At 31.4% G+C, this 21960-nt stretch overlaps 4 protein-coding genes across 4 annotated transcripts; all 4 read left to right on the top strand.

Annotated features, from left to right (window-relative positions):
• Positions 1-9747: 9747 nt before the first annotated feature.
• LOC140044101 (cell adhesion molecule 2-like) lies at positions 9748-11148 on the top strand. Its single transcript, XM_072088581.1, has one exon. It carries the CDS (start codon positions 9748-9750, stop codon positions 11122-11124), a length of 1377 nt encoding a protein of 458 aa, XP_071944682.1. The 3' UTR covers positions 11125-11148.
• A 143-nt stretch (positions 11149-11291) lies between these two features.
• On the top strand, positions 11292-13155 carry LOC140043677 (uncharacterized). Its single transcript, XM_072088181.1, has one exon. It carries the CDS (start codon positions 11583-11585, stop codon positions 12975-12977), a length of 1395 nt encoding a protein of 464 aa, XP_071944282.1. The 5' UTR covers positions 11292-11582; the 3' UTR covers positions 12978-13155.
• Positions 13156-15054: 1899 nt separating this feature from the next.
• On the top strand, positions 15055-16499 carry LOC140043676 (cell adhesion molecule 2-like). Its single transcript, XM_072088180.1, has one exon. The coding sequence runs from the start codon at positions 15099-15101 to the stop codon at positions 16488-16490; it is 1392 nt and encodes a 463-aa protein (XP_071944281.1). The 5' UTR covers positions 15055-15098; the 3' UTR covers positions 16491-16499.
• A 228-nt stretch (positions 16500-16727) lies between these two features.
• Positions 16728-18197, top strand: LOC140043675 (uncharacterized). Its single transcript, XM_072088179.1, has one exon. It carries the CDS (start codon positions 16756-16758, stop codon positions 18148-18150), a length of 1395 nt encoding a protein of 464 aa, XP_071944280.1. The 5' UTR covers positions 16728-16755; the 3' UTR covers positions 18151-18197.
• The last annotated feature ends 3763 nt before the right edge of the window (positions 18198-21960 follow it).

The following is a 21960-nucleotide window of genomic DNA, read 5'->3' as shown; positions in this document are numbered from 1 at the left end:
GACTAGGCTAGGAGGCACCGGAGGATCTCTAAAAAGATCAAGACTTAACCGATGCTAACTGGGGTACTTCACACTGATCCCCAGTTAGCGGTGAGTTGTGTATCCCCATACTCTGGTTTGGGTGTTAGCTTGGTGTGTTTGTCTTTTTGTTCTCTTCCTTTTGTTTTCCACTCTTTCTTTTTATTATCCAGCGCATAGAGACATAGTTTATTTGCGCTATATAAATCTATCTATTATTATATTATCAACTTCAAAGCAAGATATGGTACGGTTAGGCACCCACGCCAGTAATTTGACCAAGCTTTTAGTTTAGTCAATATTACTTGCGCACCGCAAAATGATAACCTTTAATCATGGATAAAATATGATTGCTATTCACGTTCACTCGGGCAAAGCCATCCATGCATGTCCTCTTTGTTTCACATCAATGAGATTGAGACGGTGTCTCTTGCTGGTTCATATTCCGTTTTATTATCATAATTATATTATATGCCTACAGAATCGTATTGAGTACAATCTATAAAATTGTGTATAGGCTAAATCAAAAAGGAAACGAATACTAATGTGAATGAACAATACATAATTTTATTATGAATAATATTAGTGTTAATACTAATCATTACTAAAATAGAAAGATGTGAAGAATAACTATTATATGATGAGATATAGTAGAATAATGATATACAATGATGATGACACAAAATCCCGTCATTCATTGTAGTAAAATCTTGCTTTGTAGATTGCTTGATTGATTGATATTTGGATTGAAGAAAAATAATACGGTTTGATGTAATTAGACAACCTACACAACTAGAAGATTATTTTGAACAGGGAATTTGTATTATACGTCATAATACAGGTAGATGGTTAAATAATAAGCAGAGCTAACATGTTTATCCCTGATAATTGTAATAATATTAAATCTGAAATCTAATAATAATAATAATATGAGGCATATATCTAACAACGATCTGTTATCCATAGACCCTACTTAATATGAGCCTATTAGCAAACCAACGCCGGTTGTTTATTGATCTTGTATAACACAAGGTATGCGTTTGTGAATTATTGCGGGCTATACTGAATGCAATATCTTGTAGAGCAACCTCCATTCCAGATGGTTTGTTTCTCTTCCTCTATATACTATACAAATTCACACAATTACAATTATATTAATAATGATTTTTATAAAAACTAAAATATATTAATTATAATTTTTAAACAAAATTATTCTTGTGACTTTTATATGTACCTTTTCAAACCTAATTAAAGTACTATTTTGCAATATGTCACATTGACTGGTATAGTGATAAACTTGATTGACGTGATCATTACTTCTATCACCAGCTCTCATTACACCATAAAACATGATAATAAAAAATAACCTTCCGGCATATAAACAATAATGTACTTTAGCTCATGAAAAAGGGGCAATAGAGAGTGTATACATCTCGTAATTGCTAGACCCAAGTTTCTGAACAGATACTGTATACATCTCGTAATTGATAGTAAGCTAGACCCAAGTTTCTGAACATGTAGGCCTACATCGTTCTTACTGACTGCGCTTTGACTTGCTACGTTAAAAAGCTAGTGAAGCCCTAGAATAAGATCCGGAAAACCACATTGTCAAGTGTAAATTACGTTTTATTATTTTCATTTAGTCCTAAATTGCTCACGTTGGTGTACCAGCAACATTCTTTATAATAAAGAAAAATTAGATATTAAAACATTTGCTCTTTCTTTACAATAACATAAAGAGATTTTAATGGATTTCAAGGACAGAAATCATCTGCAAGGGGGAATTAATTACGATTCCATATAAAGGGCAAAGTGGAAAGAGAAGAAAAAGAGAATGAAATGAAAGCGAAGAGAGGGAAAAAGACAGAAAGTAGAAAATCATAACAACTACATTATATTTAATATAAGAATAATTTGCGTTAAATTCGAAGCCCTGTCGATACCTACTGTTACCAAACATTTTTAATTATGTATAAGCTAATTTTTTGGAAAATGTACATAATTTGGTTATTTTTATACAAAAAAAGAATATTTGGTAGCGTAATTGTTGTGTTTATTTATATAATATTACATAATTTAAGTGTTTGGAAAAACTATTTGGTATCAAATGAAGCCTATAAAATATTCTATCCATTGCTACCCAACTTATATTAAAAAACTGTAATTATGATGCTACTTTTTTTTTAAATGTGCATATTTTATTCATTTTTTAGAAAAATGTAATAACTTATGAATTTGATGCTGATGATGAAAATGTAGGCCTACCACCAATACATGAACCACCAAACAGCTGATCGTATAAAGGATACCGACCACAGACATAGATTGCAACTGTCCCGCCGCTTTTGGCGGAATTGTCCCGCTTTATTATGTTGTGTCCCGTTGTCCCGTTCGACTCATGACATATCCTGCTTTAAAAAAAATAAATAGATAGATAATTTTTTTTTAACAAGACAAGGTTCATAGCAAAAAACTGAACTTAGTATCAGGAGTGTTTATTCTCTGACAGAATGTATTAACAATTTTCACAATAAATAAATAATAAGATGATTACTCATAATCAGGCAAGACTCATGTTTCTCATGTTATTGCTTGTTATGTGAAACATAAATATTGGTATCTATTATTTTTAGTTTTTTTAAAATCGATATGTTGAAAATAATGGATAAAGAGCGCCAGGAATTCTATAATTAATATTAAATACTGTACATTTATTTCGGTTAATTATAATGATTAAATAATTTGTTGTGCGTTTGGAAGATCTATTTAGTATAAAATAAAAGCCCATAAAATATTATATCCATTGCTACCCAACTTGTATCAAAAATCTAATTATGATGCTATTTTAAAAAATAAATGTGCATATTTTATTAATTTAGTGTACATATATTTTGGTTTATTTTGTATAATAAATCAATATTTGTTTAGCTTTAATAAACTATGTGACATCAAATAAAAGCCAATCAAACATGCTATCCAATTTCTTGTATTAAAAGCCTTTAATTATCAAGTATATAATAATTCCGAAAATGTGCATATTTTGTCAACTAAAATTGACAAAAAATGAGTACGGTATACAGTTAGTGTATATATTTTGGTTTATTATACATTTAATTCTAGTGTTTTAATTAACTATTTGGTATCAAATGAAACCCATAAAACATGCTACCTAGTACATACAGATTATAATATGTATTGAAAATGAATCTATGCATAAAAAACTCTATAAATTATATAAAATAAATCAAGTGAGTGAGTGAGTGGCCGAGCGGTTAAGACAGTGGAACCGTAATCACGTAGCCATAACATCGACAGGGGTTCGAGTTCGAGGCTCACTCACTCCATGGTTCTGGTGGTAGAACGAGTCTTCTCGGATAAGGACTATAAACCGTAGGTCCAGTGTACACAACTTGCTCGTGTGCACTTTAAAGAACCTAGTACATCTTTCGAGACGAGTAGGGGGTTACCCCGGTGTATTAGTACATCACAGCCACTGATCACCAACTGGGCCCTCTGGGAGATCAGTCTTTGACTGAAGAGGTCACCCAGTATAAAGATAACACAAACAAAACAAACAAACCAAAATAGATGTTTACTGTTTACTCAATTTTTGCAATTTTCAAAAAATAAAGTTAGCGTCATAATTAAAGATTTTCAATACATGTTGGGTAGCAATGGATAGCATATTATGTTGGGTAGCAATGGATAGCATATTTTATGGGATTTTATATTTTATACAAAATATTTCATTACAACGCTAGAATTATTTAGACTAATTTAGACTAATTTATACTAATTTTTTTCTAAAATTAATAAAAATAATTAGCATATACAATATGCTACCCAACATAACTAAAAATGTTCAATACAAGTTGGGTAGCAGTGGGTAGCATAATGTATATGTTTCATTTGATATTATACAGTTTGTCCATTGACATTTTAAAGAATAATTTAACCCAAAAATGTGTTTTTTATCCATTTTTTGGTCAAAGGTCAGTAAAAGCATTTCCGGTCATATTTTTCGATAAACTTTGTGTTAGACCGAATATAAATATATATATTCTGAAAAATTTGAAACCAAAGGCAAATCTGTACGACAAGTGGTTGTCGAGATATAAGTACCACACATTTTTAACCTTTGACCCCGATTTTGGGCAAGTTCGCCCCGGATAGCGAATTTAGCACACATCCCATGTTGTTTATTGGAGTCAAATTATCCTATAACAGTTGAGATATTCTCTTCTAAATTAAATGCATACAAATCTGACTCAGATCCTAGAGACCATTTATTAAGTTGAATTAGATAATTAGACAATCAAAACGAATTTAGGTTCAACGATTTTTCCAAATAGGGGTGTTTTCCGATCGTGGCATTCACTGTCTATGGATAATGATGCTGAAAAATACCCACACTTAATAATACGAGGATGCTTCGCATTTAGGCCTACCTATCTCCTTCTACAATAATTGTTTTTAATAGCTGAAATCCGGTTAAACAGCTCGAGTACAGTATTATATCATCCCAGGCATAATAAATGGGCCTAAAAGTTTTTGATCTCAAACAAACAAACCTACACGTTCATGTATCGTTTTATTAATAATTCATTACCAAAACACATTTCTTTATTTCCAAAACAGCATGAGTCTGATATACACTGATACCTAACTAGATTTGCAAAAGGTAGTGTTACAATTTAAAAAAATATAACTTTGCTTAGGAAAAAATGTTTTTTTATAATGGACCAAAACTATGGAATAGTTTCGACCCGTTTTTTTATATCTCAACTAACTTCTTCTTCTTTTAAATTCAATATCAAAAAGCATCTGGTATTGGTGTGTTAAGTCTTCTGTTATGATTTATATTTTACTATCTAATTACTTATTCCTTCATTTGTATGCCTTTTTTTCCTTCTCAGCTGAATTATGACATGTGCAGCCACGGTTGGTATATGTAGGCCTACATTCTATGTCATAAACCATTCTACCTTTATCATGTTTTTTTTTTCTATTTTGTTAATGGTGGCCTCTGCTTAAAGTCTGCTTCTAGAGATATTGGGACCACCATCAACATTTATAAATATTTAATGATTTATTAAGAAAATTATATGTATTATATGTGGAAACTAATAAAGAACAAACAACTAAATTATTCAATAGAAGTAGTATTATTAATATCATATTCGTTGACTTTAAATTCACGTTTAAGTACCACGAATTCATAATAGCTCCAACAGTATATAAAAATACTATATTGAGGTATGATCCCAGGAAATCACAATATCTATAGCATGATTATAATAACAAGCGTACTTAACTTATTCAATATAAACAATATTAAGACATAATCAACCACACCACCCAACCAATGTTTTCTGGCAAACACTACCGTTTCTAAAACATATTGGGTAAAATGTAGGCTGAATATCCTGGCAACAAAGAAGGGCTTGGCAGTATTATATTTATTATGTTAAGTAAGTTTGAATGACACCACGAACCGATAGACGTCCTCTGAATCGTGGCAATTTTAGTAGAAAATATAGAGGGCGCAAAACAACTTGAAAATTATATTTAAAAATTGCTTTAAAATTGTACATTCTAGCTTAAAATTAAACACTTTTTTTTACTGAAAGTAAATAATTCACGCCGTTTTAAAAATCTGTTAAAAATAAATGTCGTGTTGCTATAATATAGGCAAATTAAAAAATGGTAATGTTGTCTATTGTACAGCTCTAAATGAGATGTTCATTTTTAAATTTTGATGGCCATCCGGGTTTTTTTGACGTCAATAACTTTCAATACGTTCATATTCATGCAGTGTGAATATGATTAACGAACAGGAGATTGCGCAGTCATTTATTGCCAAGACAAAGGATAATAAGATGCGAAAAAGACGGTCGATAAGAATAATAAGCAGTCTAGTAATTGTATTACGAACGAGACATATGGCAATTTCCATTTAGATCCAAGATGAGTCATCTGAAAGTGACGGCATTTATATTTCGTAACATTGAGAAATTACATGTTACAGCATAATTTTGTCGGGGTATTTACTATATTTATGTTATGCAATGTTCAAAATTATAATTCTTAATTTCAACCTGATAATATAAGATTACTTTGCCTGTGAGAAAATGTTTATATCTGTGTTTTTAAAAAAAATATTTGCCTACATATTATACAAGTAATTTAATATCAGTAATAAATGTCTTTATTTATTTAATACATATTTGAAAGGCCTCCTACATGACAATATATATTTTTTTAATAAATCACGAAATGAAAATGTTAAAAAGAGACATAATGTTATCATTACAAGTATTTAAATTTTGTTTAAATAGTTATTAAACTATGTTATTCAATTTTTCTATTCATTGTAAATGTTTTGTAGGCCTATTGATGCGAACAGAAATCAGATTATAAAATGCTCACACTCTTTCACGTCACAGGGTGCACTCATTATGTACGAAAAACAAGCATTAGTCACCGCCAGATAATTATATGAATTCTATGCATAGAAGAGTTAATGAGATGGAAATTATAGTTTAATAAGATGTATGAAATGCATATCATTAACATAACATGACTCATAGAAAAGGGGCGCCATCTATATCGTCACATTAAACAGAGTTTCGATTAAGGATTGATTGAGGGAGCTATCATCAACCAATATGTAAATATCGTGGCCATCACAATATAAAATTAAACACTAAACATCCGATATAGCATTTTACTGTTTATCTTGGGATATATATTATATTTAACATTCAACGAATAAAAAACGTTCATTATTTGTTTTATAAGTCATTTATAGATTAAATATACCGCCGCTTCCATCTTGAGTAGAAAGGAGCGTTTGAAGAGCCGTTACAGAAGGCATACACTAACAGGTTAGATTTCAATATGATTCTATATTATTTATAAGCCAGCTGATACCTTCAATCGTACACGTCGGGACTAACTAATCAAATGGCTATAAAAATAAAAATTACCATCACGTTGAATTAATTAGTAGTATTGGTAGTAATATGTATACCAATATAGTTGCTATATTTATGTTTATTTATTTATTGTATTAATATAAGCAGTGCAATGATTTATGTAATAAACATTTTTTTTTCTTTTATTTCATAATATTCATAACGTAACATAAATGTCTTAACACATTCAATTAGCGTAGGCCTATTCATTTTCCTAAACATATTCATTTCTTAACACAATTCATATTGTAGCATATTCATTTCTTAACACAATTCATATTCTAGCATATTCATTTCTTAACACAATTTTCATTCATAATAACATTTATTTCTTATCTTTCAAAGTAAACAAAATAACAATTTAAATATAAATAATTAAGAGGCAAAAACCCAGAAAGTAATAAAATTTGGAAGATTCCCTCCAAAAAAACTTTTGACGGGTAGCCAGTTAAGAAGTTGTAATCATATTAAAGTTTGAACAAACAGAAAACAAAACAAGACAAACAAACAGGTAACGCAAGACAACAATAATATAACAAATAATATGGAAGCACAGAAAAACCAAAATAAATATGTTTTTTTATTATTATAAGTTATTTATGGAATAGAATTTGTTTAAGTTTAAAAGAAAATATTTTGTTTGAAGGTGCCATTTTAATTTCGTCGGGAAGATCATTAAATAATTTTAAATTGGTCGATAATTGTTGGGATCAGATTTGTTACCTTTTTTGTATATAGGAGTGACCTTTGCAGTTTTCATGCTTTTAGGGGAAAATCCAAAATTCATATTGTAGCATATTACTTTTTTTTTTATTTTACCGTTCACAACATTTAATTTTCATACAATGTTTTCTCATTATAATGATCCATGTGACCATATTTTCAGCTGTTACTGAAGAATGAACATGTCTTAATTCTATTAAACTTAAAAACATCAAGTTACAAATTTAATAATTTACTTAACAATTCCTGTTTAATAGATTTACATTTTATATGAAAAATCTAAAAATAATATTAACATAACAAATTAACTTGTTTAAAGAAAAAATCCTAAAATGGTTTCCGTTTAAATATATATATATATATATTGTTTTAATATAACTCTTTCATTTATTCATATCTGTTACTCATTCAACATTCTAGGTAATGGTTTGTATTGAATTAATAGTTATTGGTGAAACACGTTATTACTACTCCTGAATTACAGTACTAAATTACAATTTGAAACAAGAGATGTAAACAATATTGCCATTACAATGTTATGGTTCTTTTAACAACATGGATGGTTCATATTTCAAAATGTTTACCAGACCAATAAGGAGTCTTAATTGGCACTATCTCTTGTTGACAATGGATGCATGTTGTGCCTATGCCTTCTGCTCCCAGATTGGCTTATGTGGCCAGTATGGATATTTCTTTATATCATCAACACTCTCTGGGTCATATCTTAACATACTTAATTAATTAATTTAATATTAATTAATTTCTTAAAATCTATTTAGGCTGAAAATTTTACGAACCTCGCCTAAAAAACCCGACCCCCTCAATTGCTTTTTAAATGAGCAATCCATATCTTTAATGTTGTGTAGCTTCACTGACCATACATTATTCCATTTAATTGCACTGTGACATACATTTTCCCCCATTTGTTTAAAATATTATGTGGAGGAGTGGATTTTATTAATATCAATTCATTATATAGGTCTTAAGTTTTTATGATTCTTTCATCAGCTGGTATGGTTTTTAATTTAAGTGGATCCTTACGTATTTTTCTTTCCATGCAGCTGGAGTAGAGTCAAGAGTTGATTTAATTTCGGCTTTCCAGTTTGTTTATGATTTAAGTTTTTTTTAATATGATATTGACATAACAAACCGTGTTCATTTAAAAGATCATCAATATAAACAATACCACAGTCTATCCGATGTTTAAAGCTTATTTCGATTTTAAAAAATTTCTTTTTTAATATCAAATGAAGATTTCGGAGACTAGGCGGCATTTTAAGCACATAAACATAAGGCAAGAACAATTTGTTGGTAAAATAATGGAATAGACTCCAGATTATCTATCTATCTATGTTCATTTTTAAGATCAACCTATTAGGTCCAAACGTATCAAGAAAGGATGTTGCAAGCTGTATCCATGTTGCAGACCCTGACAAAATTATTGTTGCCCAAATGGCTTTAAGCGAGTGGCATTTGCTTTAAAAATCACAAATGTTTAGACCACCTTGAATTATTTTTCGAATTACTACCTTTCTTGATATCTTGTCTTTCTTGTTTTTCCATAAAAAAATGTAATAAACATAATAAAAACAATAAAACAAAGATAAGATTTAATATAAAAAAATACAATAAATATACTTATATCCAGTATATTATATTAATAAATAACACATATGAAAACCTCGCACAAGAGATGCCGCAATCTGGAGACGATCGTTTGCTGCTCAAGCACCAGATGATAAAGAGGTTGATGCAATGTACTTGGAAATACAGAGTAACCATTGCTATATACTAAGTAAGTTACTGTGCATAATATGTTTCTGTTTTTTGTTATAATTAAGAACGCGTAACATAATAACAAATTCAGCTGAGCATGTTTCTGACAAGTTCAATTATTAATACGTGTGCTATGGTAATGATTAAACATTTACTCAATATTTAAACGTTTCGACAATATACTACAAAAGTATACGTTTATATGGGAATGATACTAATTATGTATAATACGTATTTTCAAAATTATTCAAGAATGTTAAGGTTTGTGTTTGCTGTTAATGTTCTTTTATTTCGTTTTACAAGCTGTCTTTTATTTGATGAGCATCCATTAAATTCAACCGTACAAGCAGAAGGAGCAGTTTCACTTACATGTATTGTAGAATATAAAACAAACGACGAAATACAATATGATATGAAGTGGAAGAAAGACGAAGAATATATTGCTACTAATGGAAATATAGTGGATAATCTAAAAGATTCAAGTCATTTTATTGTTACAATACGAAGAAGTAGTACACGAATTAAATTCGATCTTGTCTTTGTAAGTGTTTGGAATACTGATCGTGGATTTTATCAATGTGATGTTTTCAAAACTGAAAATATTGTACTGGCGTCAACAAAAGCATTTTTGGATGTAATACAAATTCCTGGAGATAAATACCCATTATGTACTGCATCTAAGGATGTTTACACAGAAGGTGATGACGTCATGCTTTTCTGTGTTTCTGAGTATACAGAACCGGCAGTAACATTACGATGGAATGATGGCGCTACACATGTTGTTGAAATAGTTCATGGAGAAACTGCAAGATTACAAAAGAGGTTAATTGCTAATCCTGATTTAAATGGATATAAAGCTGTATGCTCAATGACAAATGAACACATTCCTGATCTTAATAGAACTTGTATAACGCAACCACTGACAATATATTACAAGCCAAGAGTTTGCATTCCTCAAACAGGTTTGATATCCGCTGGTAAGCAAGCTTTCTTTATTTGTGACACTACCGCTAATCCTGCAGTTACTCGTTATACATGGTTAACTCTTCCACCACTCGACAAAACTGAATACAACATTGATAATACTGGACACATATTAATGTTGTCTAATCCCACAATGAAACAGGATGGAACTGTAATCACGTGCACAGCTGAAAATCGAATTGGAACTTCATCAAAGAATGTTACGTTAACGATACAATCTGATACAGTTACATCAGCTCAAGATACTGTAATTATTAATTATAATGGAAATAATAAATCACGTGGAAATAACACTGTAAATAAAGAAACATCTACAGGATTATCTACTGACGTCATCGTCATTATCATTGTTGCTTGTGTAGTTTTATTAGTAATCATCGTTATGATTCCAGTTTATTATTATTGTTTATGTTCAAGAAACATCACAACAAATCAAACTACAACAATAGTACATCAACCTGAAGTGTACTTTGAACCTCGCGATAGAATGACGTTACCTTTACCTCGCACAAGAGATGCCACAATCTGGAGAAGATCATTTGCTGCTCAGGCACCAGACGATAAAGAGGTTGATGCCATGTATTTGGAAATACAGAGTAATCATTACATATATGCTGCCACAAGTAGATCTAATACAATGAGATAATAAGCCTCTTTCATATTACCTTTTTCAGAGAGTAAAACCTTAACTTTCACAATGTTGATGTATAAATTAATATGGTACTACCTATAGAAGTAGATAATATTATAATGAAAAATAATATCCTTTTATATTTTCCTATCATTTACGAAGAGTTATGCCTAATTCAATGACGTAACATTTTCAAGAAATCAGTGAAGTAAAAAGTCTCTTAAATCATTTTGCAAGTCTATCATACTTTTACATAAGTAAGATTAATGAAAGGTGACACTGATGTAGATTCTTACTTTAATTAATGTTATAAGTTTCCTCAAAACGAGTACCAAAATCATATATTTGTCTGGACATGTCTCTAATAATATAAATTCGCAGTCGTTTGCTGTTCATTTTAGGAATATTATCAGAGATTGTTTCGAGACATCATAGTGTAAAACATCATTTCTAATACGATAATAACATAAACAATGAAGATTGTTGTAGTATTGTTCGAAGTAGTATTGTTTCAACTTGCACGCTGTTTGTCTTTCGATTACCACCCAAGAAACTCTACATCTAACGTAAAAGAAACTAGCTCGTTAATTTGTATTTTAAAAACACAACCTAGTCTTGAATACCAATACAAGATAAGATGGAAGAAAAATGACAATGAATATATTGCCACTGAAGATAAAATAAGAGAAGATTTGGAAAATTTAAATCATTTTTTTGTTGATGTAAGTAGAAACATCGGGACTATTACGTATAATCTGATATTCATAAGTATTTGGAATAGCGATCGTGGATTTTATCAATGTGACGTATTTAAAAATGATATTCTTGTACTGAAGTCAAATAAAGCATTTTTTGATGTAATACAAATTCCTGGAGATAAATACCCATTATGTACAGCATCTCAGGATGTTTACACAGAAGGTGATGACGTCATGCTTTTCTGCGCTTCTGAGTATACAGAACCTCCGGTAACATTACGATGGAATGATGGCGCTACACATGTTGTTGAAATAGTTCATGGAGAAACTGCAAGATTACAAAAAAGGTTAATCGCTAATCCTGATTTAAATGGATATAAAGCTGTGTGTTCAATGACAAATGAACACATTCCTGATCTTAATAGAAATTGTACAACGCAACCACTGACAATATATTACAAACCAAGAGTTAGCATTCCTCAAAAAAGTTTGATATCTGCCGGTAAGCAAGCTTTCTTTATTTGTGACACTACCGCTAATCCTGCAGTTACTATTTATACATGGTTAACTCTTCCACCACTCGAAAAAACTGAATACAACATTGATAATACTGGACACATATTTATGTTGTCTAATCCAACAATGAAACATGATGGAACTGTAATCACGTGCACAGCTGTAAATCGAATTGGAAATTCATCAACGAGTGTTACGTTAATGATACAATTTGATACACAAAACGATGTTACAGTTTCAAAAGCTAAAGATTCTGTAATTATTGATCATAATGAAAATAATAAATCACGTGGAAATGACACATTAAATAAAGAAACATCTTCGGGATTATCTACTGACGTCATCGTCATTATCATTGTTGCCTGTGTAGTTTTATTAGTAATCATCGTTATGATTCCAATTTATTATTATTGTTTATGTTCAAGAAATATCACAACAAATCAAACTACAACAATAGTACATCAACCTGAAGTGTACTTTGAACCTCGCGATAGAATGACGTTACCTTTACCTCGCACAAGAGATGCCACAATCTGGAGAAGATCATTTGCTGCTCAGGCACCAGATGATAAAGAGGTTGATGCCATGTATTTGGAAATACAGAGTAATCATTACATATATGCTGCCACAAGTAGATCTAATACAATTAGCTAATAAGCCTCTTTCCTATTACCTTTTTCAGAGAGTACAACCTTAACTTTCACAATGTTGATGTATAAATTAATATGGTACTACCTATAGAAGTAGATAATATTATAATGAGAAATAATATCCTTTTATATTTTCCTATCATTTACGATGAGTTATGCCTAATTCAATAACGTAACATTTTCCAGCAATCAGTGAAGTAAAAAGTTTCTTAAATCATTTTGCAAGTCTATCATACTTTTACATAAGTAAGATTAATGAAAGGTGACACTGATGTAGATTCTTACTTATATAGTTTCCTCAAAACGAGTACCAAAATCATATATTTGTCTGGACATGTTTCTAAAATTATAAATTCGCAGTCGTTTGCTGTTCATTTTAGGAATATTATCAGAGATTGTTTCGAGACAACATAGTGTAAAACATCATTTCTAATACGATAATAACATAAACAATGAAGATTGTTGTAGTATTGTTTGAAGTAGTATTGTTTCAACTTGCACGCTGTTTGTCTTTCGATTACCATCCTAGAAACTCTACATCTAACGTAAAAGAAACTAGCTCGTTAATTTGTATTTTAAAAACACAACTTAGTCTTGAATACCAATACAAGATAAGATGGAAGAAAAATGGCAATGGATATATTGCCACTGAAGATAAAATAAGAGAAGATTTGAAAAATTTAAATCATTTTTTTGTCGATGTGAGTAGAAACACCGGGACTATTACGTATAATCTTATGTTCAATAGTGTTTGGAATAGCGATCGTGGATTTTATCAATGTGAAATATTTGAAAATAATACTCTTGTACTGGAGTCAAATAAAGCATTTTTTGATGTAATACAAATTCCTGGAGATAAATACCCATTATGTACAGCATCTCAGGATGTTTACACAGAAGGTGATGACGTCATGCTTTTCTGTATTTCTGAGTATACAGAACCGCCAGTAACATTACGATGGAATGATGGCGCTACACATATTGTTGAGATAGTTGATGGAGAAACTGCAAGATTACAAAAGAGATTAATTGCTAATCCTGAATTAATTGGATATAAAGTTGTATGTTCAATGACAAATATACAAATTCCTGATCTTAATAGAAATTGTACAACGCAACCACTGACAATATATTACAAACCAAGAGTTAGCATTCCTCAAACAGGTTTGATATCTGCCGGTAAGCAAGCTTTCTTCATTTGTGACACTACCGCTAACCCTGCAGTTACTATTTATACATGGTTAACTCTTCCACCACTCGACAAAACTGAATACAACATTGATAATACTGGACACATATTAATGTTGTATAATCCCACAATGAAACAGGATGGAACTGTAATCACGTGCACAGCTGAAAATCAAATTGGAAGTTCATCAACAAGTGTTACGTTAACGATACAATCTGATACACAAAATGATGTCACAGTTTCAACAGCTAAAGATTCTGTAATTATTGATTATAATGAAAATAATCAATCACGTGGAAATAACACTGTCAATAAAGAAACATCTACAGGATTATCTACTGACGTCATCGTCATTATCATTGTTGCTTGTGTAGTTTTATTAGTAATCATCGTTATGATTCCAGTTTATTATTATTGTTTATGTTCAAGAAACATCACAACAAATCAAACTACAACAATAGTACGTCAACCTGAAGTGTATTTTGAACCTCGCGATAGAATGACGTTACCGTTACCTCGCACAAGAGATGCCACAATCTGGAGAAGATCGTTTGCTGCTCAGGCACCAGATGATAAAGAGGTCGATGCCATGTACTTGGAAATACAAAGTAATCATTACATATATGCTGCCACAAGTAGATGTAATACAATGCGGTAACACTTTCCCGCATACATTTCTATCTCATATAATGTGTCAACAGCAATACTTATTTCTGGTGATATAATCTGTTTATGTAACGTTTTTTGAGAACGTGAAACACAACCACCAATTCATTTGGACATTGCCCATTGATAAAGAATATAATAACTATATTCATTGTCGTTTCCATTGTAACGTTGCTTTGCGAAAACTACTACTACTACTTTCGAAGTACAGTAAGTAACTATTGATCTAGAGAACTGTAGCCATCTTAAAAATCAAGAATATTAATCAAGATGCTATTAACAGTGCTTAGTTATATTTTTCTGTTTTTTAACATTACGAATTGTCTTGTGTTTGATAAACAACCATCAAATTCAACTGTAAAAGCTAAAGGAGCAGTTTTGTTAATTTGCATTGTAGAATTTGATACAACGATTACAAGCCAGTACAAACTTAAATGGAAGAAAGATGGAGAATACATTGCCATTAACGACGTTTTACGAGAGGATTTGAAAACATCGCAAAACTTTATTGTCACAATAAATGAAGATAATATGCAAATTATTTACAATATTTTTTTCTATGGGGTTTTGAATAGCGATCGGGGATTTTACCAATGTGATGTATTTGAAAATAGCAGTCTTGTACTAGAGTCAAATAAAGCATTTTTAGATGTAATACAAATTCCTGATGATAAATATCCATTATGTACAGAATCTAAAGACGTTTACACAGAAGGTGATGACGTAATGCTTTTCTGCGTTTCTGAGTATACAGAACCTCCGGTAACGTTACGATGGAATGATGGCGCTACACATGTTGTTGAAATAGTTGATGGAGAAAGTGCAAGATTACAAAAGAGATTAATTGCTGATCCTGATTTAAATGGATATAAATCTGTGTGTTCAATGACAAATGAACACATTCCTGATCTTAATAGAAATTGTACAACGCAACCACTGACAATATATTACAAACCAAGAGTTAGCATTCGTCAAACAGGTTTGATATCTGCTGGTAAGCAAGGTTTCTTTATTTGTGAGACTACCGCTAATCCGGCAGTTACTCGTTACACATGGTTAACTCTTCCCCCACTCGACAAAACTGAATACAACATTGATAATACTGGACACATATTTATGTTGTCTAATCCCACAATGAAACAGGATGGAACTGTGGTCACGTGCACAGCTGAAAATCGAATTGGAAGTTCATCAACGAGTGTTACGTTATCGATACAATCTGATACACAAAAAGATGTTAGAGTTACATCAGCTCAAGATTCTGTAATTATTAATTATAATGAAAATAATCAATCACGTGGAAATAACACTGTCAATAAAGAAACATCTACAGGATTATCTACTGACGTCATCGTCATTATCATTGTTGCTTGTGTAGTTTTATTAGTAATCATCGTTATGATTCCAGTTTATTATTATTGTTTATGTTCAAAAAACATCACAACAAATCAAACTACAACAATAGTACATCAACCTGAAGTGTACTTTGAACCTCGCGATAGAATGACGTTACCTTTACCTCGCACAAGAGATGCCACAATCTGGAGAAGATCATTTGCTGCTCAAGCACCAGATGATAAAGAGGTTGATGCCATGTACTTGGAAATACAAAGTAATCATTACATCTATGCTGCCACAAGTAGATGTAATACAATGAGATAGAACGTTTTTATGGTATTAGCTTAAAATGGTTGTCAATAGTGTTTTTTTTATTTGGTGTGTGTATTCTGAAATAAACTTGTTTTAGCAAAACGCTAAACATAATATCGTATTAAGTAGGACATTAGGAATAGCTGTGTAAAGTAGCGTCGATAAGTAAATGTTCTTGCTTTATTATGTGACAATGAGGAAGGTAATTGCTAAGGAACTAGTTGCCTTTATGTGCTTCAAAATGTTTATTTAAAAAGGTATTTCAAATTCAGCCAAGATGAAACTATTTTCTATTACTGTATTTTGTTATTTATTCTGTCTCATTTGTAGTCTGCGGTTTGATAAACATCCATTTAACAACACTGTTAATGTAAAAGAAACAGCTTCGCTTGATTGTATTTTAAAATTAAAAGATTTTGATAAAGGAAATTATGAGTTGAAATGGAAGAAAAATGAGGAATACATAGCTACAGACGGACATGTACGAGAAGATATTAACGATAAGAGTCATTTTGTAGTGACTATGCGGAGAATAAATAACCAAATTAAATTTATTCTTATGTTCATAAGTATTTGGAATAGTGATCGTGGATTGTATCAATGTGACGTATTTGGAAAAAATACTCTTGTACTGGAGTCAAATAAAGCATTTTTTGATGTAATACAAATTCCTGGAGGTAAATACCCATTATGTACAGCATCTCAGGATGTTTACACAGAAGGTGATGACGTCATGCTTTTCTGCGCTTCTGAGTATACAGAACCACCAGTAACATTACGATGGAATGATGGCGCTACACATGTTGTTGAAATAGTTCATGGAGAAACTGCAAGATTACAAAAGAGGTTAATTGCTAATCCTGATTTAAATGGATATAAAGCTATGTGTTCAATGACAAATGAACACATTCCTGATCTTAATAGAAATTGTACAACGCAACCACTGACAATATATTACAAACCAAGAGTTAGCATTCCTCCTCAAACAGGTTTGATATCTGCCGGTAAGCAAGCTTTCTTTATTTGTGACACTACCGCTAATCCTGCAGTTACTCGTTATACATGGTTAACTCTTCCACCACTCGACAATATTGAATACAACATTGATAATACTGGACATATATTAATGTTATATAATCCCACAATGAAACAGGATGGAACTGTAATCACGTGCACAGCTGAAAATCAAATTGGAAGTTCATCAACAAGTTTTACGTTAACGATACAATCTGATACACAAAACGATGTCACAGTTAAATCAGTTCAAAATACTGTAATTATTGATTATAATAAAAACAATAAATCACGTGGGAATAACACTATAAGTAAAGAAACGTCGTCAGGATTATCTACTGACGTCATCGTCATTATCATTGTTGCTTGTGTAGTTTTATTAGTAATCATCGTTATGATTCCAGTTTATTATTATTGTTTATGTTCAAGAAACATCACAACAAATCAAACTACAACAATAGTACATCAACCTGAAGTGTACTTTGAACCTCGCGATAGAATGACGTTACCTTTACCTCGCACAAGAGATGCCACAATCTGGAGAAGATCATTTGCTGCTCAGGCACCAGATGATAAAGAGGTTGATGCAATGTACTTGGAAATACAAAGCAATCACTACATATATGCTGCCACAAGTAGATCTAATACAATGAGATAGATTGGTATTGCAATTGTGGAATTCTATTGAAATTAGTGTTTTAAAGAAACGGGAAACACAGTTTTTAATTGTATAGGACAGATAGAATACTGTAGATGTGTTTTGTCAATAATATGATTTCTCTATCAGCTAAAAATGATGTAGGTAGTTGGACATTTTCTTAAACAGTATTACTTCCTGAGATATGATTATTGAAGACGAATATCACGATCAAGTTGACCAGTTTTATTAAAGATGAAATTATTTGCTATCACTATATTTAGCTATCTATTTTATCTAATAAATAGTCTGCAGTTCTATGACCATCCATCCAACTTTACTGTCAAAGCAGAGGGAACAGTTTCGTTGATTTGCAGCGTAGAACTACACTCATTGGGCATACATGAATATGAGATGAAGTGGAAGAAAAACGAAAAATATATTGCTACAAATGGCAACATACGAGAGGACATTAGAGATACAAGCCATTTTGTTGTAACCTATAGCAAGACCGATGTCCGTATTAATTTTAATCTTGTCTTTATAAGGATAAGGAACAGTGATCGAGCATTTTATCAATGTGATGTTGTTGAAAAGGATATACTTGTACTGGAGTCAAATAAAGCATTTCTTGATGTAATACAAATTCCGGGAGATAAATACCCATTATGTACTGCATCTAAGGATGTTTACACAGAAGGTGATGACGTCATGCTTTTCTGCGCTTCTGAGTATACAGAACCTCCAGTAACGTTACGTTGGAATGATGGCGCTACACATGTTGTTGAAATAGTTGATGGAGAAACTGCAAGATTACAAAAGAGGTTAATTGCTAATCCTGATTTAAATGGATATAAAGCTGTGTGTTCAATGACAAATGAACACATTCCTGATCTTAATAGAAATTGTACAACGCAACCACTGACAATATATTACAAACCAAGAGTTAGCATTCCTCCTCAAACAGGTTTGATATCCGCTGGTAAGCAAGCTTTCTTCATTTGTGACACTACCGCTAATCCTGCAGTTACTCGTTATACATGGTTAACTCTTCCACCATTCGACAACAAAGAATACAACATTGATAATACTGGACACATATTAATGTTGTATAATCCCACAATGAAACATGATGGAATTGTAATCACGTGCACAGCTGAAAATCAAATTGGAAGTTCATCAACGAGTGTTACGTTAACGATACAATCTGATACACAAAATGATGTTACAGTTACATCAGCTCAAGATTCTGTAATTATTGATTATAATGGAAATAATAAATCACGTGGAAATAACACTGTAAATAAAGAAACATCTACAGGATTATCTACTGACGTCATCGTCATTATCATTGTTGCTTGTGTAGTTTCATTAGTAATCATCGTTATGATTCCAGTTTATTATTATTGTTTATGTTCAAGAAACATCACAAGAAATCAAACAAAAACAATAGTACATCAACCTGAAGTGTACTTTGAACCTCGCGACAGAATGACGTTACCTTTACCTCGCACAAGAGATGCCACAATCTGGAGAAGATCGTTTGCTGCTCAGGCACCAGACGATAGAGAGGTTGATGCCATGTATTTAGAAATACAGAGTAATCATTACATATATGCTGCCACAAGTAGATCTAATACAATGAGATAATACGTTATTATGAATTTAAATTGGTATGCTATTTCTTTTGATAAATACCATTTTTGTAAAACGTTAAACACAATTTTTATTTTAAATGGACATTAATCTAGCATAACATAGAGCTATTGTAATTGCTGTGCCAATGTGTTTTCAAACCCGGCAAGAAAATGTCTACTTCGATGGCTATACTATATTGCAATATATTACACCTGTAATAATGCATTCATTATATAATAGTTTACATTGATTGTATAGACTAAGGTAGTCAAGATGCTATTGTTAATGATAATTACAGTTTTGCTTCGTTCTTCAAATTCTCTTGTATTTGATAAACAACCATTGAATGTAACAATTGAAGCAATGGGAACAGTTTCGCTAACTTGTATTGCTGAATATGAGACAAACAATAAAAGACAATATGATATAAAATGGAAGAAAGACGAAGAATATATAGCCACTAATGGGGACATTCGAGATGACCTAGTAGATACCAGTCATTTTATTGTCACTGTAAGTAGAAGCATTTTGGAAATAACTTTCAACCTTGTGTTCATTAGTGTATGGAACAGTGATCGTGGAATTTACCAATGCGACATATTTGAAAGTAACGTCGTTGTACTTGAGTCAAATAAAGCATTTTTGGATGTAATACAAATTCCTGATGATAAATATCCATTATGTACAGCATCGAATGATGTTTACACAGAAGGTGATGACGTCATGCTTTTCTGCGTTTCTGAGTATACAGAACCGCCAGTAACATTACGATGGAATGATGGCGCTACACATGTTGTTGAAATAGTTGATGGAGAAACTGCAAGATTACAAAAGAGATTAATTGCTAATCCTGATTTAAATGGATATAAAGATGTATGTTCAATGACAAATGTACAAATTTCTGATCTTAATAGAAATTGCACAACGCAACCACTGACAATATATTACAAACCAAGAGTTAGCATTCCTCAAACAGGTTTGATATCTGCCGGTAAGCAAGCTTTCTTTATTTGTGACACTACCGCTAATCCTGCAGTTACTATTTATACATGGTTAACTCTTCCACCACTCGACAAAACTGAATACAACATTGATAATACTGGACATATATTTATGTTGTATAATCCTACAATGAAACAGGATGGAACTGTAATCACGTGCACAGCTGAAAATCGAATTGGAACTTCATCAAAGAGTGTTACGTTAACGATACAATCTGATACAGTTACATCAGCTCAAGATTCTGTAATTATTGATTATAATACAAACAATAAATCACGTGGGAATAACACTGTAAATAAAGAAACGTCGTCAGGATTATCTACTGACGTCATCGTCATTATCATTGTTGCTTGTGTAGTTTTATTAGTAATCATCGTTATGATTCCAGTTTATTATTATTGTTTATGTTCAAGAAACATCACAACAAATCAAACTACAACAATAGTACATCAACCTGAAGTGTACTTTGAACCTCGCGATAGAATGACGTTACCTTTACCTCGCACAAGAGATGCCACAATCTGGAGAAGATCATTTGCTGCTCAAGCACCAGATGATAAAGAGGTTGATGCAATGTACTTGGAAATACAAAGTAATCACTACATTTATGCTGCCACCAGTAGATCTAACACAATGAGATAGAACGTTCAAGAGGAATTGTGATATTTTAATATTCTTAAACAAATAACACTTTCTAATGATCTTTGAATTCTGAAATAAACGGTTTTGTCAAAACGCGAAACATAAAATTGAATTTTATAGGACATTTTGGAAAGCTGTGTAATGGAGTCAAGTACGTATAGCTTGTTGAATATTTTTTTCATTGAAGGTAGTCATTAAAGAAGCGTTTGTCTTTAATACGTTATGTGCTGGAAGGTGTTTATTCAAGAAGATTTTTAACATTTCAAATTGCCAGTTCAGCCAGAATGAAACGAATTTTTATTATTATTTTCAGCTACTTCTTTAATGTAGTTAATAGTCTACAGTTTTATGAACATCCTTTTAACATCACGGCTAATGTAAAAGAGACAGTTTCGCTTGTTTGTATTATTGAACTTAAAGGTTCTGATAAAAGCAATTATGATTTGAAATGGAAGAAAAACAAGGAATACATAGCTACAAACAGAAATTTACGAGAAGACATTGACGATAAACGCCATTTTGTAGTGACTATTAACAGAATCAATAACA

This window comes from Antedon mediterranea, chromosome 3 (genome assembly GCF_964355755.1).
Source record: "Antedon mediterranea chromosome 3, ecAntMedi1.1, whole genome shotgun sequence".
Classification (NCBI taxonomy): domain Eukaryota; kingdom Metazoa; phylum Echinodermata; class Crinoidea; order Comatulida; family Antedonidae; genus Antedon; species Antedon mediterranea.
Note: the sequence above shows the minus strand (reverse complement) of the source record. Positions and strands in the feature narration are given on the sequence as shown.